Source organism: Rhinopithecus bieti, unplaced genomic scaffold (assembly GCF_001698545.2).
Source record: "Rhinopithecus bieti isolate Rb0 unplaced genomic scaffold, ASM169854v2 scaffold_41114, whole genome shotgun sequence".
Classification (NCBI taxonomy): domain Eukaryota; kingdom Metazoa; phylum Chordata; class Mammalia; order Primates; family Cercopithecidae; genus Rhinopithecus; species Rhinopithecus bieti.
In genome coordinates, this window is record NW_016817363.1 from 90,552 (window position 1) to 116,990 (window position 26,439).

At 40.9% G+C, this 26,439-nt stretch overlaps 1 protein-coding gene and 1 long non-coding RNA gene across 4 annotated transcripts in view; one reads left to right on the top strand and one right to left on the bottom strand.

Moving 5' to 3' along the window:
* The window catches only part of ZBTB20 (zinc finger and BTB domain containing 20), an 804,541-nt gene that overhangs the window by 11,774 nt on the left and 766,328 nt on the right, over positions 1-26,439 (bottom strand). For 2 of the 3 annotated variants that reach the window (XM_017855966.1, XM_017855967.1), the window contains one exon: positions 933-2,537. In XM_017855966.1, the coding sequence (XP_017711455.1) occupies positions 933-2,537 (1,605 nt within the window). Of the gene's footprint in view, positions 1-932; positions 2,538-11,451; positions 11,489-26,439 lie in introns of those variants that run through there. The other variant, XM_017855968.1, reaches the window with a different exon arrangement.
* LOC108517857 (uncharacterized) lies at positions 2,470-26,439 on the top strand. Its single transcript, XR_001882224.1, has 4 exons — positions 2,470-2,614; positions 6,683-6,811; positions 17,764-17,869; positions 26,404-26,439. It is a non-coding gene; the product is annotated as an uncharacterized LOC108517857 (long non-coding RNA).

Consider the following 26,439-nt stretch of genomic DNA (forward strand, 5'->3'; position numbering starts at 1 on the left):
TTCTATGTGAATTCCATATCTCTGTCCCATTATGGAGCTAAGAAAAAGGACTGGCTGAGAGATCAGGAGATCTTAGCTCTGGAATCACAGAATCCAGGGATGAAACACAATGTTGCCCATCTTGATGACTGAATCCTGTGCACAAAATCCCTAAAAATGTTCATCCATTCTCTCCTTGAATGCCTCTAATTACAGAAACTCACTCCATATAAAGGCAGTCTATCTGATATTAGAACAGGTCTGATTGTTAACAAAATTTTTCTTTTGTTTTGTGGAAAGAATCTCCTGATAGCATCTAATCACTGGTCTAGTTCTACCTTTTGGAGCCAAACTATACAAACTGGACGTCTGCTCCTCTTAACCATCTTAATAATAGCTACCACTTACAGAGCACTTATTATGTGCTAGGAACTACCCTGAAGATTTCACATGTAGTAATTTATTCTCAAAACAGCACTATAAGGAAGGTGTATGATGCTTATTCTTATTTTATATGCAAGGAAACTGAAGTACAGAAAAGTTAAGTAATTTTTCCAAGGTGACAAGGTTTAGTAGTGGCTATGGCTGAATTTAAAGACAGGCCATCTGGCTCTGGAGCTCCAACTCTTCCTGACTACAATATGCTGCCTCTGAAACACAAATACTTGAATATGGCTTATATGATGCCCCGAGTCTTCTCTTCTGCCATCTGGATATCCCTAGGATATCCCTTCTCCATAAAGGATTTCTGTGATGATGTCCCTTGGTGGCAGGGTGCTTTGTTCTTATGATGGGAGGAACACAGTTGGGGCTTCTAGAAGAGGCTTGTGGTGGGGTCTGTTTAAAATCTGAAAGATGATCCCAAACCTTCCCTTCTACCTGCTCTCTTACTTTGCGTTCCCACAGCCCCCCTCAGCCCCTGCTGCCAGGCCTCCAGGTGGGGTGGCACTCACCTGTGTGTACGAACATGTGCTTGACGTAGTTCTGTTTGGCGGTGAAAGTCTTGTTGCAGAGAGTGCACTCGTAAGGCTTTTTTTCGCCTTGCCCACTGGCTGTGCTGTGGCCTGCGGATGAGGCCAGGGGCTGTGGCGCTGGCAGCTGTGCAGTAAAGGTCGACAGGCCGGGCTGGGACACTGTCACAAACTGGGTCTGCTGGCCTGCCAAGGGCTGTGGCAGGCTGAAGAGGAAAGGCTTGGGGCCACTGCCCGCGGGCTGGGTAGTGAAGAGGGCTGGCAGGTAGGTGTTGCCAGCTGTGCCAATGACCTGTGTGTTGCTGGTCAAGGTCAGAGGCATCCTCAGGTTGCTGGTGAGGGTTTCTGTCTGGCGTAAGTAGAGCTGGGTACTTGGCAATGGCTGCCCGATGGACGTGTTGACCGAAGGCTGTTGCAGGACGCTCTTGTCAGAGCTGTTGCTGACAGTGATAACAGTGTTGTCCATCTCCACTTCATTGCTTCTCTCCGGGGAGGAAGCACCTGTTTCTAGCTGGTTTGGCTGCGGACCACCCTCGGCAGGGGCTTCCGTAGCCTGCTCAGGTTGGGCGGGTTCAGCCTGGCCGTCCCGCGCCGCCCCAGGCCCAAACTGCTGCTCCACCGAGTCAGGCTCGGTGCCTATGGAGGAGCTGACGCCCGAGTCGAAGCTTTCACCTTTGGGCTCACTCTCGGTGCCCTCTGCCTGGTCTGTGTCTTCCGTGCACTCCTCGGATTCGTTGCGCTCCAGGATCTGCACCCTTTGCTGCCCGTAGTAGTCGTAATCGTCCTCCATCTCCTGCTTTATGTGGATGTTGCCCACTAGGGTCTGGATGCGCACAGGCCGGGGCTGCTTGCGGCAATGCGTGGTCTCGGGGGTGGTGGACAGGTAGCGCTCCATCTGCTGCGAGCGCTCATGGATGCGGGTGATCCAGCTGGGGTCTTCCATGTGGTGGTCGCGGGGCAGGCCGAGTGCAGTCTCGTGGTGGCTGACCACTGCACCGCTGTAAAAAGAGCGCTCCCCGCTGCCATTCTGCATGGAGCAAGCGTAGAGTGCCGAGTAGATCCTGTCCACGCTGTGCTGTGGGTGGCTCTGCAGGTAGCCCGACTCCGTGTCGCTGCTTTGCCCTGACGTGCCTGACTCGGGAGTTCCCCGCGGCGTGTCCTGGCCCGAGTCTTGGATCCCCGGGAACACATCGCCCACGTTCTGTGACACGATGCGCGTGCACTCGTCGATGACTGTTTTGATCTGCAGGATGCTGGCGGCCGTGAGGATCTGCAGAGCTTCCGACTGCGAGACCCGTAGCACGCCGCTGTACATGAAGTCAATGAGCTTTTGCACTGACTGCACTGACACCACTGACGGGATCTCGATGTCGCTGTAGCCAAGCAGCAGTTTGTCCTGGAAGAAAGGGCTGCCGGCTGCCAGCACGCAGCGGTGTGCGCGCAGCATGCTCCCGTGGATGCGCACCGTTACGTCACAGAAGTGGCCACGGTTGCGCTGCTCGTTGAGGGTCTCGAGCACGGAATTGCTGAAGTTGTGAAGGTTGATGCTGTGAATGCGCTCGGTCATCCCCTTGCAACTGATGTCACCTGCAGCATGTCAACGCAGACACAAAATAGGCATGGGTCAGATCTAGCTGGCTGCATTCGTAACACCTAGGTTTCAGGTGAGTAATGCTCATGGCTCCTAGAAGCACTGCCCTTACATACGCAAGCAGGGAGATGGACAGGCTGCGGCATACAAGCTGTAGGTACGATGGCCTGAGGGAAAAGGACCTTGAATTTTGCTCCAAATCCGGCCTTAGCGCCGCAGCCATTTTGGGTATCCATGTTAATTGCCCAGAGCTTCGGCTGAGTTACAGTGGCCTAATAACCAGATGGTTTGTTTGCCTGTTATTCCTATAGCTTCCACAAAGAACTGAAAGGCAAATGGAAGACTTGTTCTTATGGCACACTATACCTCCACTTTATTTTTATCTATGCATTTATTTACTTTGCCTTCACTTTAGACAGGCCTAAGCCCAGATTCTTTGGGAAAGTTTACATTTCCCTCAACTTATCAAAGTCCCTTATTTTATTCATACACAGTGACCATATTCATAGTTAACAAATAAACCCCCTTCCTATTAAGTCATATGGCATATTATCAAAACCCACACCATGTATGCAAAAATTCGTGGAAAATTCAACCCAGACTAAGACGTCTACCAAACAGTCATGACCATGCTTTCCGGATGATGGATGGGCTACAGAAAGCAATCTGCTTGCTAAAGGGGCACTCCATGGCTGCTTTCTGCATCTACTCATTCTTCTTGTCATCTCTGACAACCTGTTTGAGCACTTTCTAGGGTGGTTGCATGTGATATGGAAGGTTTTCTGAATTTTCTGAGGCTTAATGAAGAAGGAATGTTAAAAAGGTCAGAGATGGCAGTTCTGACCCAGGAGACTAGAGTACATTGGCGATCATATTTATTATTCGAGCAGGGCACTTTCAAGAGTGAAAGGGAGCATTGTGAATAATTAGGCCAGGATAGCAGGAGTAAACCAGAAGTGGGATATATGATCTCCTTGGGTAATAGGGTGCTTTATGTACTTGCCACAGGGAAGTATTAAACAGCTCCCAGGAGGAAGGCAACAGCTATGTGGAGGTTGCAGATAGCCTGACCCAGTGCCACCCTTATAACATAGGCTGTATGACAAGGGATAATATTGATAAGATTTGGATTCAGAATGAGAAAGAAAACAGGTGGCTACAGCAGATCTTAGGGCTTTTCTATTTTTCTAGTTCACCTCTCAAACGGCTCTAGAGAATTCCCCTGCAAATAATTCTTCAATCTGATTCCCCACTCTGGCCTTTACAACTGAACAATCAGCTTGAGAAAGTGAAGTGAGTGGGCTTTCAAAACCAAATGGCCCAAGCACTGATTGTTGGCTTGTGACCCAAGTCTCTCCATCTTGTGAGAAGCCACCTGAGGGGTAATAGCCTGCAGATAGGAAGAAGGCCTACCTCCTCAAACTCTGATAGAAGACTTGTTCAGGAAACTCAGTTCAATGAGCTTTTCTACCTTGCTTCACTCAATCACCCTCACATGGTATGAGCTTAACTTAATAAATGTTCAATAATACAATTTGCACTAATTTGTGTTAAGAGCATTCTTTCTTGTTCTGACTCTATCAGGTCTGTTAACGTGCCTAAAATATTGTATTAGGCTACAGATTCCATCGTTTTTATTTATGTAAGACAAGTTCTCTTTGCCAGATTAAAGAATTAAGGTGAATCCCTTCTAACCATGTTAATACAAAATATGGCCCCAAAGAAGGGCACAAATAACCCAGGAAGGTCTGTTCAGGAATTCAATCAGCAGCAGACCAAATTTCAAGTTCTTGCTGAGTTCAATATACATACATACCACGATAGTAATCACAAGAGAACATTTTTTAGGGGTTACGGTTCTAACTGCTTTATGTATATGATTTCATTTCATCTTACAGCAACCATGGGGAGTAGATGATATTATTCCCATTTTACAGATGAGGAAACTGAGGCCAGAGAAACTAAGAAACTTGCTCAAGTACGCACAGGCAATTGCTGGTAGACTGGCATTTAAACCCAGGCTGTCTGGCTCTAGAGTTCACCCTCTTCACTGCTTCCTTATATTGCATAGTTTGCCCCTGACTGAGGTCTGGCCCTTAGGGATCCAGCTGTTTCATACAGCTGTTGTAAAGCTGTATGAAAGGCTTTGTCCACCACTACCTCCAGCTGCTTCTATACCTATCCGTGATTTACCATGGCTTTCATGTTTCTAGGCTGTCACGCTTCGACATAGCCTCAGTTGTCTAACTTAAATAACTTATTTTTTTAGACGTCACAGTGCAAGAAGAAAGACAACTAACTAACTGGCACTATGATGTAGAATTTTCTATATACAATTTTACTATAACCAAGGTCTCTTTCATTTAATTAAAACAATAGGCAGTAAAACTGGTTGTGTCTGTGATCATCTCTGTGTAGGATAGATTTATTACATTTTTTCTATACAAGTGAAAACACTCTTTAAACACACATTTGCTGACAGCACTGGTTACAACAATAACACTAGAGATGTCATATATGACAGAGTTTTCTTTCAGATAATTCTGGGAAGTAGCTCTATCACAATTATCACAATCATTAGTATCCACGTAGTATCTGACAGTATATACAACTCTTTTACACGTAACATCTCATTTACCCCTTACAGCAAGCCTATATGTGTTCCGGACAGGTTTTTTTTTTTTTTGACAGAGTCTTGCTCTGTTGCCCAGGCTGGAGTGCAGTGGCACAATCTCAGCTCACTGCAACCTTCAACACCCGGGTTTAAGCGATTCTTGTGCCTCAGCCTCTCGAGTAGCTGGGATTACAGGTGTGTGCCACCACAACACCCATCTAATTTTTGTATTTTTAGTAGATGGGTTTTCACCATGTTGGCCAGGCTGGTCTCGAACTCCTGACCTCAGGTGATCTGCCTGCCTCACCCTCCGAAAGTGCTGGGATTGTACAAGCATGAGCCACTGTGCCCAGCCCTTCAGGACAAGTCTTATTATTACTATTTCATATAAGAGAAAGTTGAGGCTCTCAAAATGTCTACATGACTTGCCCAAAGTTTTACACAGTAGCACATGGCAGTGTTGGGATTAGATCCTATGCCTCTTAATGTTTTTTCCACTGCATAACAGTGGATCACTAAGGAATGAAACTTGAAGTGCCCAAAGATCGAGAGTTACCTTAATTCTTAGCAGAAAAAAAAGACTCTGAAAGTAATGATGAAGGTTGCCTTCAGAGATGAGAAATGAACACACATAATCACACACACACACAATTTCATGAGAAAAATGCAAAGTGACCGGACTGGATTGCAAATTTAGTTCATCTAAACAATCAAGTTATCTACTAAATAGTCTGAGTTAAGACTTCTGCGATAATATTGCCACCAACTTCATTAAAAACCACAGAGACAAACCTAAACCTGCACACGTTCACAACCTGACGTGACATGCCTGGCTGAATTTTATAGACACAATTCTTAAATATCTCCCTGAGTACACTGGCCCCACACTGCAGTGAACAGTCATGAAAAGCTGAATCGTTTTTGCTGATATGAGTACAGATGCGAAGGGGGACCCTGCCTCTCCATTCAAGCGCTCCTCATTCCTCCAGCACACAATGCTGAGGCAATTCCTTTCCCAGGCTTTCTTTTATTTTTAACACTAATACAGTGGGAAAAAGTTTCTGCCACAGCAAGGCAAAGTCCAGGCTTTTGTGAGCATGTCCTTTTCATCCAATGGACATTAATGTATAGATTCCAATGGAATAAATCTGAAATACTCTATCTACTGTAGAAGATTTGTCCCCCATTGAAAACAAATCTTGATTAGATGGTTATTCAGGGAGTGTATAGGAAGGAATGGTGTGAAAATGCTAACTCTATTCTTTCTTAGATTGGCACTGAATAGGCATTTGGGCTATTCAAAAAAAAAAAAAAAAAAAAAAAAACCAACACCCAAACCCCAACCCCATCAACACTGTACAAAACCACAAAACTTTACATAGATTATGTGATTATGTGTATTTGGGGATTCTTCCCCACCTGAAGTAAAAAATGCACAGTGTTATGAACACAAAACCGATGGCAAAATGAAAAAGTGATAAAAATAGTTCTCTGTTTTAAAATAATAACTTACCTCCTTTTCACTAGAGTAAAAATATAGAGTTAGCCTGTGATGGCATTCCCTAGAAACATGGACGGAATTGCAGTAATGAACGTCATCATGTATTCTAAGTGACTGTTCTGCGAGAGCACAACACAGCCGGGGCTAAAGCAGGGGTGAGTACCGAAGGGAAAATCTGCCTGTGGGGAATTGGGGATAGAGGGCCTGACTCTCTGTTTTGCAGGAACCTTGCTCCTGCCTGTCCCTTAAGCTGCAGGGGTCCAGGGATAGGACTTAGCATGAGAATAAAAAGCTGCCTGCTCACAAGAGAAAATGAGCAAGAAAGGAAACAGCAGGCAATACAATCTCTTTTAATTAGGTGTGAAATCCAGTCCTTTCTCAATCAGGAGAGCAAAAGGATATATAAAATGAGACTAGTGCAAGGGTAAGATGCTATAGAGGGGGATGGGGATTTGAAATCTCTGGACTTGGAAGGAAACACCATCTCTCAAATGAAAACCAATATAAATTTCGGTCCAGTTAATAAGCCTAAGTCAAGTGGCAGGGCCAGAAAGCCTTTGAGCTTTCAATTTGGGGCACCAGATGAGGCTGGTGGGTCCGCATATGAAACAGGGTGCAGCTTGCCAACTTAGTCACACTAGGAAAGAGTTAGTCATCTCTGGAGAAAGGGGGGATGTATTTTGGTGACTGAGCTCCCTTATTCTCCAAACCCCCTGCCTGGTGTAAGACCTCAGTTACATCTACTTTACCTCCTCATATATGCCAAGGGAATCCTGCTGAATCCCTGCACTAGAGGAGCTATCGTAGTTTCTCGCTCACAGGTTCCATCCAGAGCAAATGACCCTGAACCACCCTGCTCTCTCTTTCTATCTCACTAGTATCATCACAGTCTTGGGACGGTGGCTGGGAGCACTGGAGAAATCACACACGCATGTGGAAGGTGGCAAGCAGACAAGATCTCTTTCTCCTACACTGGCTCCATATACCTGGCATATCCCAGCTGTTATTACCTCAGTAGTGAGACTAGGGAGGGTTATCAGCCTAGGGGAGGGAGAGCTGTACAGTTTTACTGACCCATTCTTGGGTGAAAAGGCGGATGTTTTGGGCTATCTCCCAATGAGGGTTCTCCTCTATCTTCCAGATTGTCTAAGCCCAGTCTGGAGGACCCGTCAAGGATTTCAGCACATTTTTTAGCCATTGGTAATAGAATTCTTCACATAAAACATACATCAGTTGTTGAAGTTAGAAGAAATTTGACTTTGCACTTGCAGAAATTTGACTTTCAAACATATTTGCAGGAATGGCTACCTATGAAAGTTGGGGACTAGCTGGATGTGCTTTTTTAGTCACTACTTATTATTTTATCTAGACAAAGATATTAAAAATTGCTAACTTGTTTACAGTATTTACAACACCATTCTATTTATGATCCCAATACTGTAATTGGGTATGTCTTTAATATTACCTGAATTTTTATTCATTCATAGAACATTTCTAGAGAATACTTAAAAGTATTTAAAGGTCCTTGGTTTTATGTTTGGGTTTTAGGGGGTATGTATAGTTTTCATGAATGGACATGTTTATACTTTTACAGGAATAAGATCAGTGGCTTTCATCAAAATCTCAAAGGGGTCTGTGTTTTCCCCAAATTAAGAGCTATGGATTGAGATTCAGGCATTCCTCTTGAAAATACTTGTAACTACTTTCCATAGTCAAAGCTTCTAAAACTGATGCAAACTTTGTGATTGCATTACTCTCTGATGCATAAGGTCTGTTGAACTAATATTTTCCATTTACTTAAGTTGAGCTGATGCTATTTTGTGTGAGAAAGCAAACAATCTTAGCTAAAATGAGATAAGTTACTTTTCAGAAGAGAAAGATTTTTTAAAAAGATTGAAAGGGAAGACAGAAATATAGATAACTACTAATACTAGCAGAAATCTGGATTATGGCAGCCATATTGTTTACAACTGTTGTAGCTAACTATTATTTAGTAAACTTTGTTTTACTCAGAGTAGATACCTTTTGGCAGTTAAGACAAATCCACAGAAGAATTAGAAAACACCCTTTAACATTTTTTGACTGTTAAAAATTAGATATTGTGGTATAATTTGAATAAAAAATAAATATAAACTCAATATACACATCTAATCAACCAAAAAAATAGTTTACTTGCAAGACTTCTTTCCTCCTTCCCTTTCTTCCTTTTTGCTCTTATACCACTAGGTTTTACTAAGCCTGAAGTATGGGGAACAAGGAGGCAAAATTGAGAACTAGAACAACATCTGCCCTGTGATTTTTCAGGCCCATCCCTAAATCTTGACTTATCTCCCATTCCTGACTTCTTTTTCCTCTCTTCACTCCACCAAAAAATAAGAGCTTTGTACTTTATCTAAGGCTGAGAATAGATTTACATTACTAGTGGGATTTTACAGGTCCAAAGGAGAAAGTAATTCCAGCAAAGTCTTTTTATTTGGCCTTAGAGGTCTCACAGTTTCCCTTGGTTAGCCCAGGTCTTTGGCTTGCCTTTTTATGTTAAGTCTGCTGTTATCTCTAAGAAAGGATGAGGGCATGCCTGTCCATATTGTAAAACTGTAAATACAACCGACTTATGAATGAAGTTGCTTTTGGGGTCACTTGAATTTTCACCAATTCATTAGTGAAACATTTACTGAGAATACCCCACTGTAAATGGAACCATAAGGATACAAATGATGTGAAATCTAAATCAATGGAAGAAATTTATCCATAAGGATCTTTGATGTTGGAAACATATATTAATCAATTAACTTCTCCCAGATCTCAGTGCTCACGAAAAGCTGTGTTTTGCTTTTCTTTGTGGAACCTGTGAATATCATAACTGATCACATTTCCCTCTTGGCTCTGTTTACTAGGGAGCTCAGAATAAAAATTTAGGCCCCCTTTTAGCAACTATGTAGGACCTCATGGTATGCTTTTCTATGTAAAATTTTCACCACCCTCATTATATTATCAATTCTTTATTTTACCTCTACTCTGATTTCTTTTTTTTGTAGTTATATAGAAATATATTTCCTACATATTTATTAACAATTGAATATTATTTTAAGCCACTTTAAATCCCTTACTTGTGAGGTGAGGGCATAATCAATCAATCAACAAGTAATTGAGCATCCACTTTATGGAAACCAATTCCAACCATAAGTTAAAACTTCAGTCTTATCAGGCTATATGCTTCAGTATTATCAGGCTATATGCTTTATGAATTTTTATACTTTGAGCATCCAATTCCAATGATTGTAATGAGGTAAACTGTTGAAGTTTACATTACAGTACAGTTGGTGAAAATTAAGTTTTACTCTGTGAATAAAGAAATTGGATAGGTAATTCCAGACAACATTCTGAAAGACACTTATGCCCTCATTCCAAAGTTGAAATGAAATGAGGGGGAGAAGACCTGCTGGGACTAAGGAGAAAAGTCAATGAAATCTGAGGTTGATGCCTTTAAATCCTCTTATATTGTAAACCTTTTGAGATACCTTTTAGGAGTTTCATTTTTTCTATCTCTAAAGCGCTTTTCTTACAAATTTAGCTACTGCCCTATTGTAACCTTTTCCTTTGTTCACTAAATCTGGGGAACAAAAATACAGAGATGCTACATCCGTGGTGGGATACAAAAATGAAGCAAGGGATCTACTTACATTCACAAAGTTGTGCTGTTTGAACTTGGCATTGAATAGACCTTAAAGAAGGATCTGTATATTAAATTGTACAGTTAATAAGTTAGGTCTTTTGCTTAAAAAGAAATCATAAATTTAAAAATTGAATATATGAAAACCAGCATCTTCTTACTTAATAATCTGTTCTTGTGGTCTCTACATCATCATATACTTATTTTATAGAAAAAACCAGATTTGTAAATTCAGTGAGTTCAAAGATTCAGTATAACTCCCAAGTATGGCATTTCTTTAAAGAATATCATCACACACTGATGAATTATAGTTAGGTAAGAAACTAATTTTTTGACTTTGGGAAAACTTTTGTCTGGACTTAAATGAGTGAGAAAACAGAACTCAATAGTGTCATTAAAAAAAAAAGTTTTCTGACAAAAAATATCATCAAGTTCCCAATTCATAGAACTTCCTTTAGTCCTCTGTTGCTGTGGCATTCTGAAACTACTTTTGAAGCAGGTCTTCAAATTCATGCTCAAATGTTCTCTTTGCTTGGGTCTTTCTGAAAAATAAAAAAAGTTGCTTCCAATGAGACCACTGTTTTCAAGAGTATCTCTGTTTGTTGGTAGGAGGGGAATGCAAGATTTCTCTCTCTCTCTCTCTCTCTTTTTTTTTTTTTGAGACAGAGTCTTCTTCTGTCCCCTAGGCTGGAGTGCAGTGGCACAATCTCAGATCAGTGCAACCTCTGCCTCCCAGGTTCAAGCGAGTCTCCTGCTTCAGCCTCTTGAGTAGCTGGGATTACAGGTGCACACTACCACGCCTGGCTTTTTTTTTTTTTTTAGTAGAGACGGGGTTTCACTATTTTGGTCAGGCTGGTCTCAAACTCCTTATCTCGTGATCCGCCTGCTTCGGCCTCCCAAAGTGCTGGGATTACAGGCATGAGTCACACCACCTGGCCGATTTCTCTATGGACTTGAGCCATGACAGGTAATTTTACTGAGGAGTAAAGACCTTCTATCCCAAAGCAACAGGGAAAAGCCAAGGAAAAAGGTAAATCTGTTTTGTTGGATGACTGGTTAAAATGGAAGCACTGAAGTGATTTGTGTGGGCTAGGTTCAGAGAGTAGCTGAAATTCATCTGCGTACCTCGGGTGATCCATTATAGAACCAGGCACAGGAAATCCTTAAAAGAAAGAATAGGACATAAGTTCCTTTTAGCTTACACTGAGATGAAGAATAAGTGCTGTCAGATAGAACTCAAAACCTTGGGTGATTCTGGTAAATAAGTAAAGTAGAAGGCATACTTTGTAATTATTTTAATCACAAGTAGGCATTTTATCTTTATTATATCTTTATATATTCTTTTGTATAATATTTATTATATTATTTACATATTATCAAAAAAGTCATTGAGCTATAGAGGTCTCCTATAGCTATAGTTAACATTCAAATTATCTGATCTCACTTCACTGATTTGGTTGGATTTGATTTTCTCTAAAATAAAATCTCTGTGCTAATCCAAAAGGTTGGCCATTTTGTTTTCCTGTATGTGGATTACATTCATTTTTACTTCTCTTCTGAATTTTTCCGCAGTTCTTCAGTTATTGTGGTTTCTCTCCTCACCAAGTCTTATCATTTCCATGAACCTTATTCAAACTTCCTCCTTCTCTGTGAAGCCTTCTGTGATTACTAGAGTTCATCCTGAATTATCTTTTCTTGGTTTCCACTGGTTGGTGAGGTAATAAACTGAGACATTAATTTTTGGCTTATTCTTACCGAATAAGAAAAGTTTCCTAATGAGAAGGTAGCTCCCCCTTCCTCCACCTTTAGGAAAGAACGCCAGGTTTTTGTATACTTTATAGGCTCCTTTGCCAGAGGGAGTTGTGGTTTCAGAGCCCATTAAGCCCTAAAGAAGAAACCTTGAAGAGTTTTCTTTACTAATCTCTGTTCTCTAAAATGAATTATTAACCTGGGCCCCTTCTGGGGTAAGGAGAGTGAGGTTGATTGATGCTTTGGAGTTAGAGAATTGGATAGCACTACTGGAGAGAAAAACAATCAACTTTCCCTCAAATGGGGAAGGTAGCAAGGTCTCTACTTGCATACAGCTCCAGTTGGGGTAACTGCTTGGCATACTTCTGGAGGCTGGACATAAACAGGCACTGCTTTGAGAGGAGCAGTGATCATCTGAGGGCTGGGCCAATGGTCAACAGCAAGGACCACTGTGGAGGGCATCTGTAAACCCAGCTAGTGCAGTAGTGCTGGCAGTCAGAAGGACCAGGCTCAATGGCATCTTTGTGGGGTAGTCAAGCAATGTCAATGATGCAGACCATCATGGACTAAGGAATTAGATTTCATGAGTCTTGTACCAATCTAGGGATGAGAAGGGAGCCCCAAAACTTGGCTGTATTTCTTGCTAATTTGGTGACAGGGACCTCAGGTTTAATTTTCTTTAGAAAAATAAGGGAGTTTTTTGTACCTGAATGTTGAGGAGTGTTGGGGAAGTTCACCTGAACTTCCTATACATGTAGCACCTAAGTTAGTTCTTACCAATATATTATTGTCTCTTCTCTTTCTTTTTTCATTTTTGTCTGTCTCATCTCTCTAAGACTCCAAACCTCCCAAAGGCTAGTATCTTGTCTTGTTATAACCACAACTACAATGACAACTACAAATATATAACTGGATCCCTCATTGTGCCCAGCATGTTTCTTTATAATGTGTGGGTTCTATGTGAGTGCTTGTTTGGTCAGCTCTTCACTACACTTCACAAACATATTGACGATAAGTGGGAATCTCAGGCTGCAGATTTACTCTGAGATATGTCTATGTGGTATGGTCCCAAGAGGGCTTTCCCACCCCTGAAGTTCTGGGTAATGCTCTTCTTCTTGTCCTTTATTTCCCTACCTACCCACAGTTCTATTTTCAACATGAATTTAAAGTCCAAGCAATCGTTTTATGTGTTCACTGAATTGCCCACAAACTCTGCTCATTCATTTATGATTTCTGACACATGCCATGCTGTCTCTATCTCCTTGATTCCATTTCCCCAGAGAGACAGCTCACTGGGTCCCCCTGTCAACAGAGGATTCAGAACCCAAAGCTAAGCCATACTTTGTAACAAAAAATAAGAAGAGATAACCAATCTATGATGTGATAGAAAAATGATCAGGCCAAACTCCGATCACTTTTGCCTAAGTCAGGGAAGCTAACCTGCTTGGAAACAGATGTTACAGAAATACCTACCAATCAGCATTGATAACAGGGTATTTATATGTGCAATAACAGTAGTGTCAAGGATTGTTTAGAATATTTTCTCTTGGTGGCCACTGGGTGTCCTCATTTACAAAGTAAATATGCAATATTTAGTGAAGGTCACTGGAGAGAATAAAAGACACTAGTTTCCTTTTTGGCCCTTCACATACTGGGGATAAATTTATTGCTGAACTCACAACCAGGTTATATATTAGTACAGTTTAAAAACCTTCAGGTCAAACTGTTAAAGTTTCTAACCAAGAGTAACTGATTCAGGGTCCACACATGAATTTAAAAGGCTGTTTCCCCAACAGAGGGGACTGTGATCAGCTATTAGAATGAGCCCTTATTCATTTGAAAATTGGCATGGGATTTTGACTATCTGCCGAGAGAGCCAGCAGAGAGGAGCAGAGAAGGTCTTAATTTATTCTTGAAAGAAAAGAGAACACCAAATATCTCCATGGGATATTTGTTAGATTCTGTTTTTATCTCACCTTTTCTGAAAACTAATTAAAAATAATAATGAGAAAGATAAAATATGTCCTTTGCCTAGGAAACCTGAAATAATGTGAAAAACATTGCAATGAGCTGGGTCAGTATACTGATTATCAAACATTTCACATTTGAAGACAAAGAATTAAATTATTCCTTTGTGAACCTGTTATCCCACCTGTAAAGTGAAGGTGTGTATGCTTCACAGGGATGTTGTAGGGACAAATAGAATATGAGGCACATAAGGTTTCTAGGAAGAGAAACTGTACATGAGATAGATTTAGGGCACTACTAATATCCTAATTGTGGCTGAGTCACCGTTGTGTATGACTTGTTCCTGCTGGAAGACAGGAGTCAAGGCCAGAGCTCACACAGCCAACAAATATGTACTGATTTGCTGCTCGCAGGCACTGAGTGTGACACACTGCTCAGCAATCACTTAGAGCTCCCTAAAGTGGTATTTTGCATTTCTAGGATTGTCATTGTCTCTTAAATTTATACTTATATACATCATTGACGAGGTTCTTCCCTTGCATGGCAAAAAGAATTTCTGCCTTCCTCCAATTCAAGATACAGGCCTACTATTGAATATATAATAATACAAGGCCTTCAAATGTCATACCTAGCCAATTAGCTAATCCTTTCCCAAAATAAACTTCACTGTAATATTTTTTTCACTAGCATACATCCCCAGCTTAATAATTATTCTCTGGCATGTTATTTCAGTACATAAATTATCAATATGATTTTGTGTTAAAACCAACAATTTGACCAGGCATGGTGGCTCACACCTGTAATCCCAGCACTTTGGGAGGCTGAGGTAGGTGAATCACTTAAGTACAGGAGCTTGAGACCAGCCTAGCCAACATGGTGAAACCTCGTCTCTTCTAAAATACAAAATTAGCTGGGCATGGTGGCACATGCCTGTAATTCGAGCTACTCAGGAGGCTGAGGCAGAAGAATCACTTGAACCTTGGAGGCGAAGGTTGCAGTGAGCTGAGATCATGTCACTGCACTCCAGCCTAGGCAACACAGTGAGAGTCTGTCTCAAACAAACAAACAAAAAACTCCCAACAATTTATACAAACAATACCAGGGAAGCTAGGAAGCTCTATGAGTTATTCGCTGCCTTTCAGAGATGTTTGATTGTCTTACTAGCCAACCTTAACAGCCTTTTCTGTTTTTAAAGGACCACCATGCATGCCTCTAGTACAACAATCTCTAGCACTTAATCAACAGTTAAATCTACAGCAATACACAATAGCCAGGTCACTTTCACCCTGAGATTATACTAAAGGCTCACAATATACTCAGAGTGTATGGAAACGTGTCTCATTTCTTCTAAAGATCCTTAAATTCCTTGCCTTTATAGTATTATCCAACTCATTAATTAGTAGACTCATTTTTCAACGACTGTAACCCCACAGATACGTATCTGCAGAGCCCTCCTGATTGCATTTTTACCCTTGGCCTTTTCTTCTTTTAGTTTCATCAGTGTGCACCTGCAATTTCACTTTTAGAACTTCTCCAGGCTCGGTGGCTGAACACCACACAGCACAGGCTTTATCTGATGTGCTGGCGCCTGGTGTGGTCTAAGACACACTGGTGTTTTGTTCTTGAAGTACAGGATTGATGTTCTGAAACCTAGACTCTAACACAAAGGAGATCATTAGCTCATTTTAAGTGTCTCCTTTCTTCCCTCCCAGCCTCCTCCTACCCACCCCAAAACTTCCTTAGTCCTAAGCACTGGGAGCAGATGGCAACCATATTCCAAAGCTGAGTATACACAAAATAGTGCCATGGAGAACAGAGTGGCTTCAAAGTTAGCCTTTCTATTCAAGTGGGATGGCGGGGACTTCTGGAGGAGTGAACTCATCTCTCATTCATTTAATCCTCTATTCATTCAGCCAGGAATTTGTTTTCCTACACATCCTTCTACTGTCCAGCCAGTTGAGGGAGGGTGGGCATGAAGCAACTCTCTTGAGGGCCCTTCCAGCAGGAGGGCACTAAGATTCCTATGCCAAGCTCTTGTTTCCCTGGGCCAGCTCTGCCTGCTGCTGATCAAATCATGCCATTCCCATAAGAGGAGCTTGGGAACACAGTGTGTGGGGGGTGGATTTCTCAAGAACTGTCTCCTTGCTAGACTGACAGTCACATGCTGTATTCCCTAGACAAAGATTAGACCCAGGAAAAGGATGAAACGAGGAGGAGGATGTGGGGTTGCAGAAAACTGTGCAGGATGTTACAGCAACGGGAGGTGGGAGTGGGAAAACCTTTCCTTTTTGTTGTTTCAAGGTTTGCTAGAGCTTTTGCCTAATCATCTGTTTGAGCATCTTGAAAATAAGTATCTATTTCCATGTTATCTATCAAAAACAGGCACCAGATTATACCACAAAGTTGACCTGCCATATTGCTATTAGAATTAAAACATGTAGCAGCCTACATTCAAAAGAAAGCTTTTCTGTTTCCCCAGCATAAAAAGCAGAGGGTATTTGTGATACACTGTGTTTTGTAGGTCTGCTAAATGAAAAAAATCATCCAGTAAAAAATTAGTACCTATATTTTCACAAACGGGCAAAATACTTCCAAATGCACTACACCATTCTTTTCGCTTCATTCTCTCTACCACATTCACGTATTCATTCAACAAACATTTGCTAAGCACCTACCCCTACTCTGTGTAAGCACTTTGCTGGGTGCTAGGGATTCAGCAGCGGACAAGGTAAACAAGATTCTGCCCTCCTGAATTCTGTCACCTGGCCAAAACATTTAACAAGTACACTGCTAGAATGTTATTTGAGGAAAAGGAATAATTCATCTTACCTAGTATTTCTTCTGAATCTTTCTTAAACGTATTTCTTGAAGGTCCAGACTCCTTTAACTAAGAAGTTCTATCTTAAATCTTTCTCTTTCCATTGTTATATTCATTCCTTTCTTGGCTACAATGTTGAGAGTTCAGATTGCAACTGCTATCATTTCTGGGGGGAATGGGGGTGGGACTGTAACCCTGAGAATCCTTGCTTTTCAAACTACACATATATTTTCTCTGTAAATATTGTACCATCTAATTTGCGTCTTTGGATTTTGTTGATTAGCCATCAACATGTGATTTAAGGAATACTGCATATGAGATGCAGAAATCATGACTCAGTAAGTTATTATTTTAAAGCTCTATTTTGGGATTTATACAGACTTGTGTACAGTCTAGTTTGGCTTTCAATCTAATCTGCAACTATTACTAGGCGGGCTTGTAGATCAAGTTCCACATCCATGTGTCTCTGGAATTCTACAGTGAAGCACAAGTGCTCAGGAGTTAAGAGAAGCAAACGTCCGAAATTATCTCCACGCAGTACCAAAAACTGTGGGCACCACGGGATGGGGAAAACTTACCAGGTATAATGAGCCAGTGACTGTTACTGAATTTCTTAAGATTATACTTTTCCCAACTACTGCAGACTGCTTCAGAATAGAAGAAGGTAAGTAAGCAGGGTGATTACAAGCAATCCTCCTCAGAAGTGAAACTCATTTACTCTTCTAAGTTTACCTCTATTTAAAATTATTTCAGACAACTCTCAAGCCATCAAGCCGACTGACTTTCAAAAAAATAAAAGATGCATTTCTTTACTTCTAAGTATTTGTCTTTGCAAAGGGCTCTCTGATACGGTAGCACAGAAGTTTGCACATTCTAAGGATCTGATGTTTTGCCCTCTTTAGGCATCCCGGCTGGAAGGAGCTACGGTGAAAGGGCACCTAAGGTGAATGGACAGATTGCAGATGGGTGCACATAGGAAAATGTGCAGATCCTATAATGTATTCTGAGGTAAGACAGCACACAAATCCATTCCCTATAATTTGAAAATCTCTCTTCTTTTTTTATTTTTTTTGAGACAGGGTCTCACTCTGTCACCCAGAGTGGAATGCAGTGGGATGATCATGGCTCACTGTAGCCTTGACTTGCTGGGCTCAGGTGATTCTCCCACCTCAACCTCCGAAGTAGCTGGACTACAAGTGTACACCAATATGCCCCGCTAATTGTTTTGTAGAGATGGGGTTTCACTATGTTGCTGAGGCTGGTCTCGAACTCCTGGGCTCAAGCAATAAATCCACATTGGCCTCCCAAAGTGTTGGGATTACAGGTGTGAGCCAACATGCACAGCCTGAAAATCTCTCATTGACTAGAATGCACTTGAAGACAAGAAGGAACTTAATAGGTTAACAGTAGAATGTAATGCTATAATGTTAATAATACTCTAATCCTTCCCTATATCAAGAGGACCACATTCAGAGAGATTTGACACTTCTTTCAGCCCCAGTTTCCTTGTCTGTAAATGGGGTGTTTCGTAAGAATAAGATTATGCATATTAGTCCTCTTTCATTTTAGAAAAAAAAAAATACAAATGGGGAATAAAAGAAGGCAAAAGATAATGGAGAAGCGTCCCAGTCTACTCAGGCCTGAATCCAAGAAGGGACAAGAAAAGGGGCACTGGCTTTTCTTGAAGTGAAGGAGGTAATTGTTCTACAGACAGTCTCCTCCCACAGAACTAGGGCTTTTCAGCGTCAGTCACTCTCAGGGGGAAAGGATAGGGACTTGCAACAACTCTCACTTAGGCTGCATCAATTTTAGTTCATATTACTATTTTCAAACACTTAAAACTGTAGCTGACACTCAAATTCCTGAAGTGCTGGCTGTTTTTCTGGTGCTGCTTTAAGGGCTTTACATATAGTTTTCCATCGAATCCTTCTAATAACCCTATGAGATGGATACTATTTTTATTCTCATTATGCAATTATGCACATGAGGAAATGGAAACATAGGGAGGTTAATTAAAGGCACATAAAATGTATTCATAGGCTGAAGTTCACGTTAAAAAGAGCAAATAACTAGACCATGGGGGTGAGAAAATATTTTCTGAATATTGGAAAATAACACATAGCCCCAATCTTAGTCCATTATCAACATGTTCAAGAAATAGCTTTAGCAGTCTGTTATCATACCTGCCCCTGCCCTGAAGGCATGTGGGAGGCCATCAGGAGCCATTCTGCTTTGGGTTGTTCACAGGGACCTCTCCTCCTTGCTTCTTAGTTCACTCTGGGGGGCCAGGATGCAGATTCTGATTAGGATAGGTCCTGGGGAAGTGGCTTTTTCCTTCTTTTAGTTCTCTGACCCCAGTGTAACAAAATCTTTAAACCTGTGTCCCAGAACAACACACAGGAAAGAATATGAAGCTCTAAAAGAAAGGCCTAGTCATGGTACCAGTGGAGTCCAAGACCTTCAGGTCAAGAACTCCTGCTCTGGAGCAGGGCTGGGAGTGGGGGCACGCTTTGCCCGTATCACTGCCCAGTGAAACCAGGCCTGCTTTGCAGTGCCTGTTAGCATGTCAACCCAGGATTACTTAGGCCACTTCAGGAATCCCAGGATCTAGTCACCCATCTGGGACCTTTAGGTCAGGAATAAAATGGAATGGGCTAGATTTCTGAGAGTTTTCTAAAAACTGGAAAAATTCCATTCAGGCCTACATGTAAAGACCTATAGTATTTCCCTGAGAAAATGACATGTATCCTTTCCCCTGGGGTTAACTTTTAAAAGTTTTAGTTCAGAATTTGTATGTGTCTTTTCCATTAGACACAGAGTTATCTCTTGTAGTTCAAACTTATATGCACTTTTCTTTCATTATCTCCTTTACATCTAAATATCTGGTTAAGATATGAGGCAAAGAGATAATCAGTGATTATATAGGAAAGAAAGTGATTACAGCAAAGAATTTAATGACAAAGTTAATTCAATTATTGCTTCTTGAAATTCTTTGTGTAGTATTCTACATGCCACACTAAGCTTTCTTAAAAATTCTGTACTCTTTGGTCTAATATCTTTGTATAAAACTGATAACCTAACCAAGCTAAAACTAGTGAGAATAAGTAAGTAGGAGGAAACTCATTTTTAGAACTGGAGAAGAAAGGAAAAAACTCCTCAAGGTTGATTTTGACATCAACTATAAATTCATTTGGCCTTGTGAAATTATAAAGACTCATGTGCAAAATTCTTCCATGTGGTTGTTTATATAATTTTCAGTAGTGACAAAATAATCTCTTTATTTAGTTTTACAGGTAATTTAATAGTAGAACAAAGTATCATTTGATTCAGTTGGTTCCAGATCACCATCCTAAAGTAAAAGTATATCAGATACTTTGTGAACAGGTGGGATTGGTCTTTGGAATGTCTTGGACCATCACAGAAAGCAGCATACTCTAAGCAAACAAATTGAAACCCACCCTCCTACAAATAATGAATTTGAGGATGTCTCATGACAGTGAAGGAGGACTTGAGAACAACACATAGGTTTGTTATGAGTAATTACAGAGTTATCGGAATTAGGCATATCATGAAAGAAGTACACAGAACATGGCTTTTAAAGAATTATGCTTTGTCATTTTAAAACCATTGCTTTTAAAATTGTTTTAAAATTGTTAGGATAATTTAAATGTTCAAAGTACATGACACCTATCCTCTGCTTAGTGTGCAGAGATTACTGAGGGTAAGGAACTGAGTGAATATTTGTGAAGTAATAATTCTTGCAAAACATTGTTTCTCAATAAAAAGAAGAGAAAGCAATGTTGAGAAGTAGAGAAAGAACCAGTATAATTACTGCTGCATTGGGCTTGGGTAGTGCCTTCAAATTCCTTTTGCATATATTTACCATTCCAATTGCCCTGTGAAATGGAAGATCTAATTCCCTCTCACCTTGCCTATTTAATTGCAGAGTCTCCCTTAACACTGGTTTTTCTCAGTCTATAATGGGCTAGGAATTCTTGTATCATAAAAATAGTCATTACTCCACTTTTGAGTTACTTATTCATTATTTCTTTTTAAAACATTAAAACTTTTAAAAAAAGTACTTTGTAATAGTTGCTTTCCCATTTATCCTATGTTTGCTCTTGAACCCCTCTTTATGGTATTTTTTGTGACACATCTGATTCTGCTTTCTTGACAACAATCAGGCTAGTAATCCCAAAACCCAACGTAATCTTTTCCTAGGTCTCTCCCCCTCGTTGGTGTCTGTGGCACCTGATACTGACCGCTGACCCTTCCTCTCTCTGATGGTCTCTCTGCACTATCCTGGTTTGTCTCCTATCTCTTAGACCCCTCTTTTCTTTTCCTCTATTTATGCATTCTTCATTCTCTTGCTTATCACTCATGTAAATATTTCCCAAGGTTTTGCTTTCCCTTTTTCTCTCAACAAAGACCTTTTGAAGTTTACTCCCATATCTATGGCTTATAGTGTGGCCTTTTAGCCAAAGGGTTTGCTAGTCCTAATCTCAAGCATTCCTGCTGTGCCCCAGGACTCTGTTTGTAACTCAGTGTTAGTTGTCTCCACTGGGAACACCTGTGGTAGCTCATACTCAGCACTATATAAAATGGAACTCTATTCAATTCCTTTAAATGCTTTTCATCTTTCCTTGATATCTTGGAGTTATCTTTGATAACTGCCTTTGTTGTAACTAACACTCAGCTCCCAGAACTGTCTACCCTCATCCACAAAATCTGTTGCACCTGGATCCTCCCCATTCCTCCTGTTACCGCCCCCTTCAGGTCACCAATAGTATGAAACACTGACAGTGCTGTCTGGACCCTCTCCTTCCTCCAGTTGCTCCTTCTCACATCCAGGCTGCCAAATTAGATCTTCCCAAAGTCTTGCTCATGGCAGGCCCCACTTAATACCCTTCCACAGCTCTGCAGCAGAGTGCAAACCCCTCATACCTAGTCCTAATGCTTCATTTCCAGTCTTTCAAAAGAGCTCAAAAGGAGCCATCTCTAATAAACCTAACTAGATATTACTGTTACCTAGATTAAAATAGACTTTACAAACTTTCTAAATTCTCAGATGCTCGTGATGTGAGGACATGTATTGTTTTAAGATTCTTGGTGGCGGTGTCTGTTTTTCTCCACCTTTGTGTCCTCACAGAACTCACTGTAGTGACAGGCACAAAAGATATATTCTATACATACTCACTGAGTGAGTGAATCCATGCTCTGGTGGGTCTGTATGTATGGGGACATATCTTTAACCACTCTGCATGGAAGTTGTGAATGTTATTTGATCTTCTCTACAAGACTCTAAGTCTCGGAGCCTAGGGCTCCAGTTTATGAAACTGCATCCTGCACAATACTTAGCCTGTGGTCCTCCACATTGAAAACATCCACTATATTGATGGATGAACAGTGCCGACTCTCTTCTGTTCAGAAAACATAAGTTTTTCCAGAAGCAGACTTAGTAACAGGCAGCATAAATGGTGGGAGAAAGAGCAGGGTTCTGTTTCTGACTCTGTCACTCATTATGCTGGGAAACTTTTGTTATGACACTTGCATTATTTGGGCCTCAGTTTTCTCATGTGTACAATAGTGGGTACAGACCAGGTAACCTTTAATCTTGCAGCGCTGATAAAAAGTTACAACTGGTACACATTCCTCAGCGAGAACAAATGATTCAGAGGCAGAAGAAAAGCAAAAAAGAAACTGCCCCCCATAAAAAAAAAATTCTGCTGATGAAGTAATAGGGTGTGTGATTATGGTGCCCAGTGTGAGGTGACTGGTGGAAAGATCCGACTTGAAATTTCCTTAAAGCAAGAAGTCCTTAAAGAATCCTCACGCCTGCTCTCAGTCAATCCTAAATATTCCAACTCTAAGGGCAGTAGTGCATGTGGCCTCTTTTATTGTAACTAAGGATGTGAGAAGTCTTCACAGATATGGAGAAGCACTAATTTTATATAATGAAATTTGCCATGAGCAGAGGAAGCACACACGAAACTGTCACTAGCAGCTGTAGATAAGAATTAAAGATGCATTGCTGCATGGGATGAGATGGCAAGATGAAGAACAGAACCCTGAAAATCAGCAATGGGCCCTAACAATTACATGTAGACAATCATATCTATGCACTGTTTGGGAGAGCAATATGACACAGTGTAACTTGAGCCAATGGGCATTGAGACCAGACTTGCCAAGGGACCTGGGAGGATTTCATAAGAGGACAGACTGTTAGAGTCTGGAGGGGCCACAAGTCGATGACACAGTTCCAGCATGACACCTGTAGGTAACTCTGGCTCCATGAATGAACTTCTCTCAATAATTAGTTATTCTGAGCCAGGTGTGGTGGCTCATGCCTGTAATCCCAGCACTTTGGCAGGCCGAGGCAGATGGATCGCTTGAGCTCAGGATTCGAGAGCAACCTGGGCAACATGATAAAACCTCATCTCTACAAAACAAACAAACAAACCCCAAAAAACTAGCTGGATGTGGTGGCACGCATCTGTGTTCCCAGCTACTCAGGAGGCTGGGTGGGAGGATTGCTTGAGCCCGGGAGGTAGAAGTGGCAGTGAGCTGAGATTGCACCACTGTACTCCAGCCTGGGCAACAGAGCCAGACCCTGTTTAAACAAAAAAGAAAAAGAAAAAGAAAATTTATTTTGTGATTTACTGATCAAAATCATCATTAGGACCTTCAGAATACTTTTTTTTTCTTGAGACGGAGTCTTGCTCTGTCATCAGGCTAGAGTGCAGTGGTGCGATCTCAGCTCACTGCAACCTCCACCTCCCGGGTTCAAGCAGTTCTACCTTAGCCTCCCAAGTAGCTGGGACTAGAGGCATGTGCTACCACACCAAGCTAATTTTTCTATTTTTAGTAGAGACAGGGTTTCACCATTTGGTCAGGATGGTCTCGATCTCTCGACCTCATGATCTGCCCACCTTGTCTCCCAAAGTGCAGGGATTACAGGTGTGAGCCACCACGCCCGGCCCCCTCGGAATACTTTCTTACTTCGACTGGCTATGTGGAAGGAAGGGTGCTTTTGCCTATTAGAAAATAAGTAAGTGTCTTGCTTTATTATATATTTGGAAAGCAAATGTCTCTAAAATGGACATAGGATTTAGCTGAGCTGAATTATAACAACAGACAATGTTACCCAAAAACAAATTTTCCCATGGTTAATATGAGGCAAAGAATAAGAAGGCCTCAGTGTTATAACTGAACTGTTCTGTTTTCTGAAAACTCTGCGCTCTCTTTGTGCCTCTATGGTTTTGCTTCTTTCTGTTCCTTCTGCCTGGAATGCCATTACTTCTGCCTTCTACTTTACAAATGCCCACTCTTTTATGATCCAGTTTAATGTCATTTTTGGTGTGGAGCTCTTTCCACTGCAACAGGCTCTTTCCTCGGGGGCTCTGTAGCATTTTGTGCATACTGGAACACTTTAATTCTGCATTTGTATTTACCCCATTATGTTCCAAAGTGTGGGGATGGGGTCTTATTCCTATCTTTATCCCTAATCTTAGCTGAGGACTTGGTGCAGAAGGAGGATCTGATAACGTTTGATCAATGACTGAATTAATGACTAAAGGAATGAATGAATGACTACCAGAAATTACTGCATTAAGTGACTATGGGAGAAATCCAATTAAATTGGTATTGTAGGGAAATAACAAATTTTGTAAAAAGAGGGCAAATTTTAAAGATAGAGGTAGATTTAGATACAAAGTTTCAAGACCTGCGCTTTTTAAAAATAAGTGTGTCCCCAAATATACCAAGTGGAAACTCTGGGAAATTAGAGCAAATAAAAAAAATGAACTGGCCTTCCAATGTGTAAGTGCTGAACTAAGCACTAAAATCTCTAAATAAAGGGTATAAAAGGTAGCGAAAACATTCCGAAGAGATTATATATCAACGAACTAAGAGGCAGAAAGGTGACTTTTTAAAAAGGGAAAGACTATCTTTGATGACATGAAATCCACATTTAACAGATTACTTGGCAATGAAATGGCAGAAAAACAGTTTAAATGAAAAGATAAATCTACAATTCCTTACAGGACATAGAATAAAGCAGAATGCAGAACACTCTGGGGGCAACGAGAGCACTTAGTTATACCAAAGATGCTCTATCACTGCTTAACTGATATGGAATTTATTAGAAAATTAATAACAAGCCATTGGATAGTGACTGTCTGTGGTTGTTATTCCATTCCATTTTGGCTATATTTTCTCTGCAAATTAGTGTGACCCTAAAATGTTTTCAGGATTGTCCAACTTGTCCTAAATTCCATAAATAAACTCTTTCAGAGGATGCTGTTTTTTGCCATGTCTCTATTACGGTTCTTCACAGATGGACCATTTTTGTCCTTCCAAAGTCTAAGAATAACTCTTTCAGTTATCAAGACATACCAAAATCCAGTTCAGCTGCTCCTGTGGGATTCCAGTTAGTTTAGACACATCTGCTGAGATACATGCATTTGAATCCAAATGAAGCTTTTGTTTGATTATACATTTTGAACATTTATGGAGGTTTTCTGGGGCCAAAATGTTTTTCATTTTTTGGCACACCAAACAGAGATCTTCAGTTATAAACACTGCCTTCTGAGCACCTCCAACAGAAATCCAATCTTTTCATGTGAACAGGTGCCTCAGGAAGTTTCTGGAAGGTTTTACACTGAATCAGCTTTCCGATTGGAAACTTTCTGAACATGCAGTCAAATTTGCCAGAGACCTTCAAACTTGCTTGAGCAATTTTCACTCATACAGACATACATTCACACATAGAGACAGCCCAAGTAAAAGCAAATCAGAGCCCTGTAAAACTGAAGTATGTTTCTAAAAGGTTAAATATCATATGCAACCAAACTGAACAAAAAGAAATACACAGCAGGAGACAGAATGGACAGATAGCAAGAGGTTCTTCATTGAGCATGTCTCCCTTAAAGCCTTACCTAGAGTTTAAGCTATACATCCTTTCAGAAAAGTTTTCTAATCTCATTTGGTTTCAAATATATACTCAAGCATTTGCATTTTTAAACACGGCACCATAGAGTATTGCTACTAACTCCTTTCACTCACAAACCCGTTCAAACAGTTATTTTGAAACACTTTCTTCTCTAACACAAATGGGTAAACCAGATTTAAATGTAAAGGAAGAAACAAAATTACTCTTTAAGTCAGAGGTTCTTTAGCAAAGTCCTCATCTTACCTGATTTCCTATAACTTTTACTTTCCAGTTTGAATACAGCATAAACTAAAAGTTGTTACAGAGTAAAACAACTTTTAAGCCTTATGCCTATAAGTTTTACAGAGTAAAATCACTCCCCCAGTGGCCATGCCTGGAATTCAAGAGGAAATCTGCTTTCAAGTTGTTCTTATGGCCCCGAACCAGATGCTGTAAGGTGGCCAGAAACCTTTGTCTACACCCACTTAGCAGATTTCTGGCTCGTTATCAGGGAATAAAAGGTTTATTCGCAGAAATGAATAATTTCCTTCAAAATATCCCTTACCCTATTTACATGCTCGCATATTCCTTCCATTTTGTTTTCCCCCTACAGCTTTACTAAGGGAATTAATTATCTGGAAGAACGGGA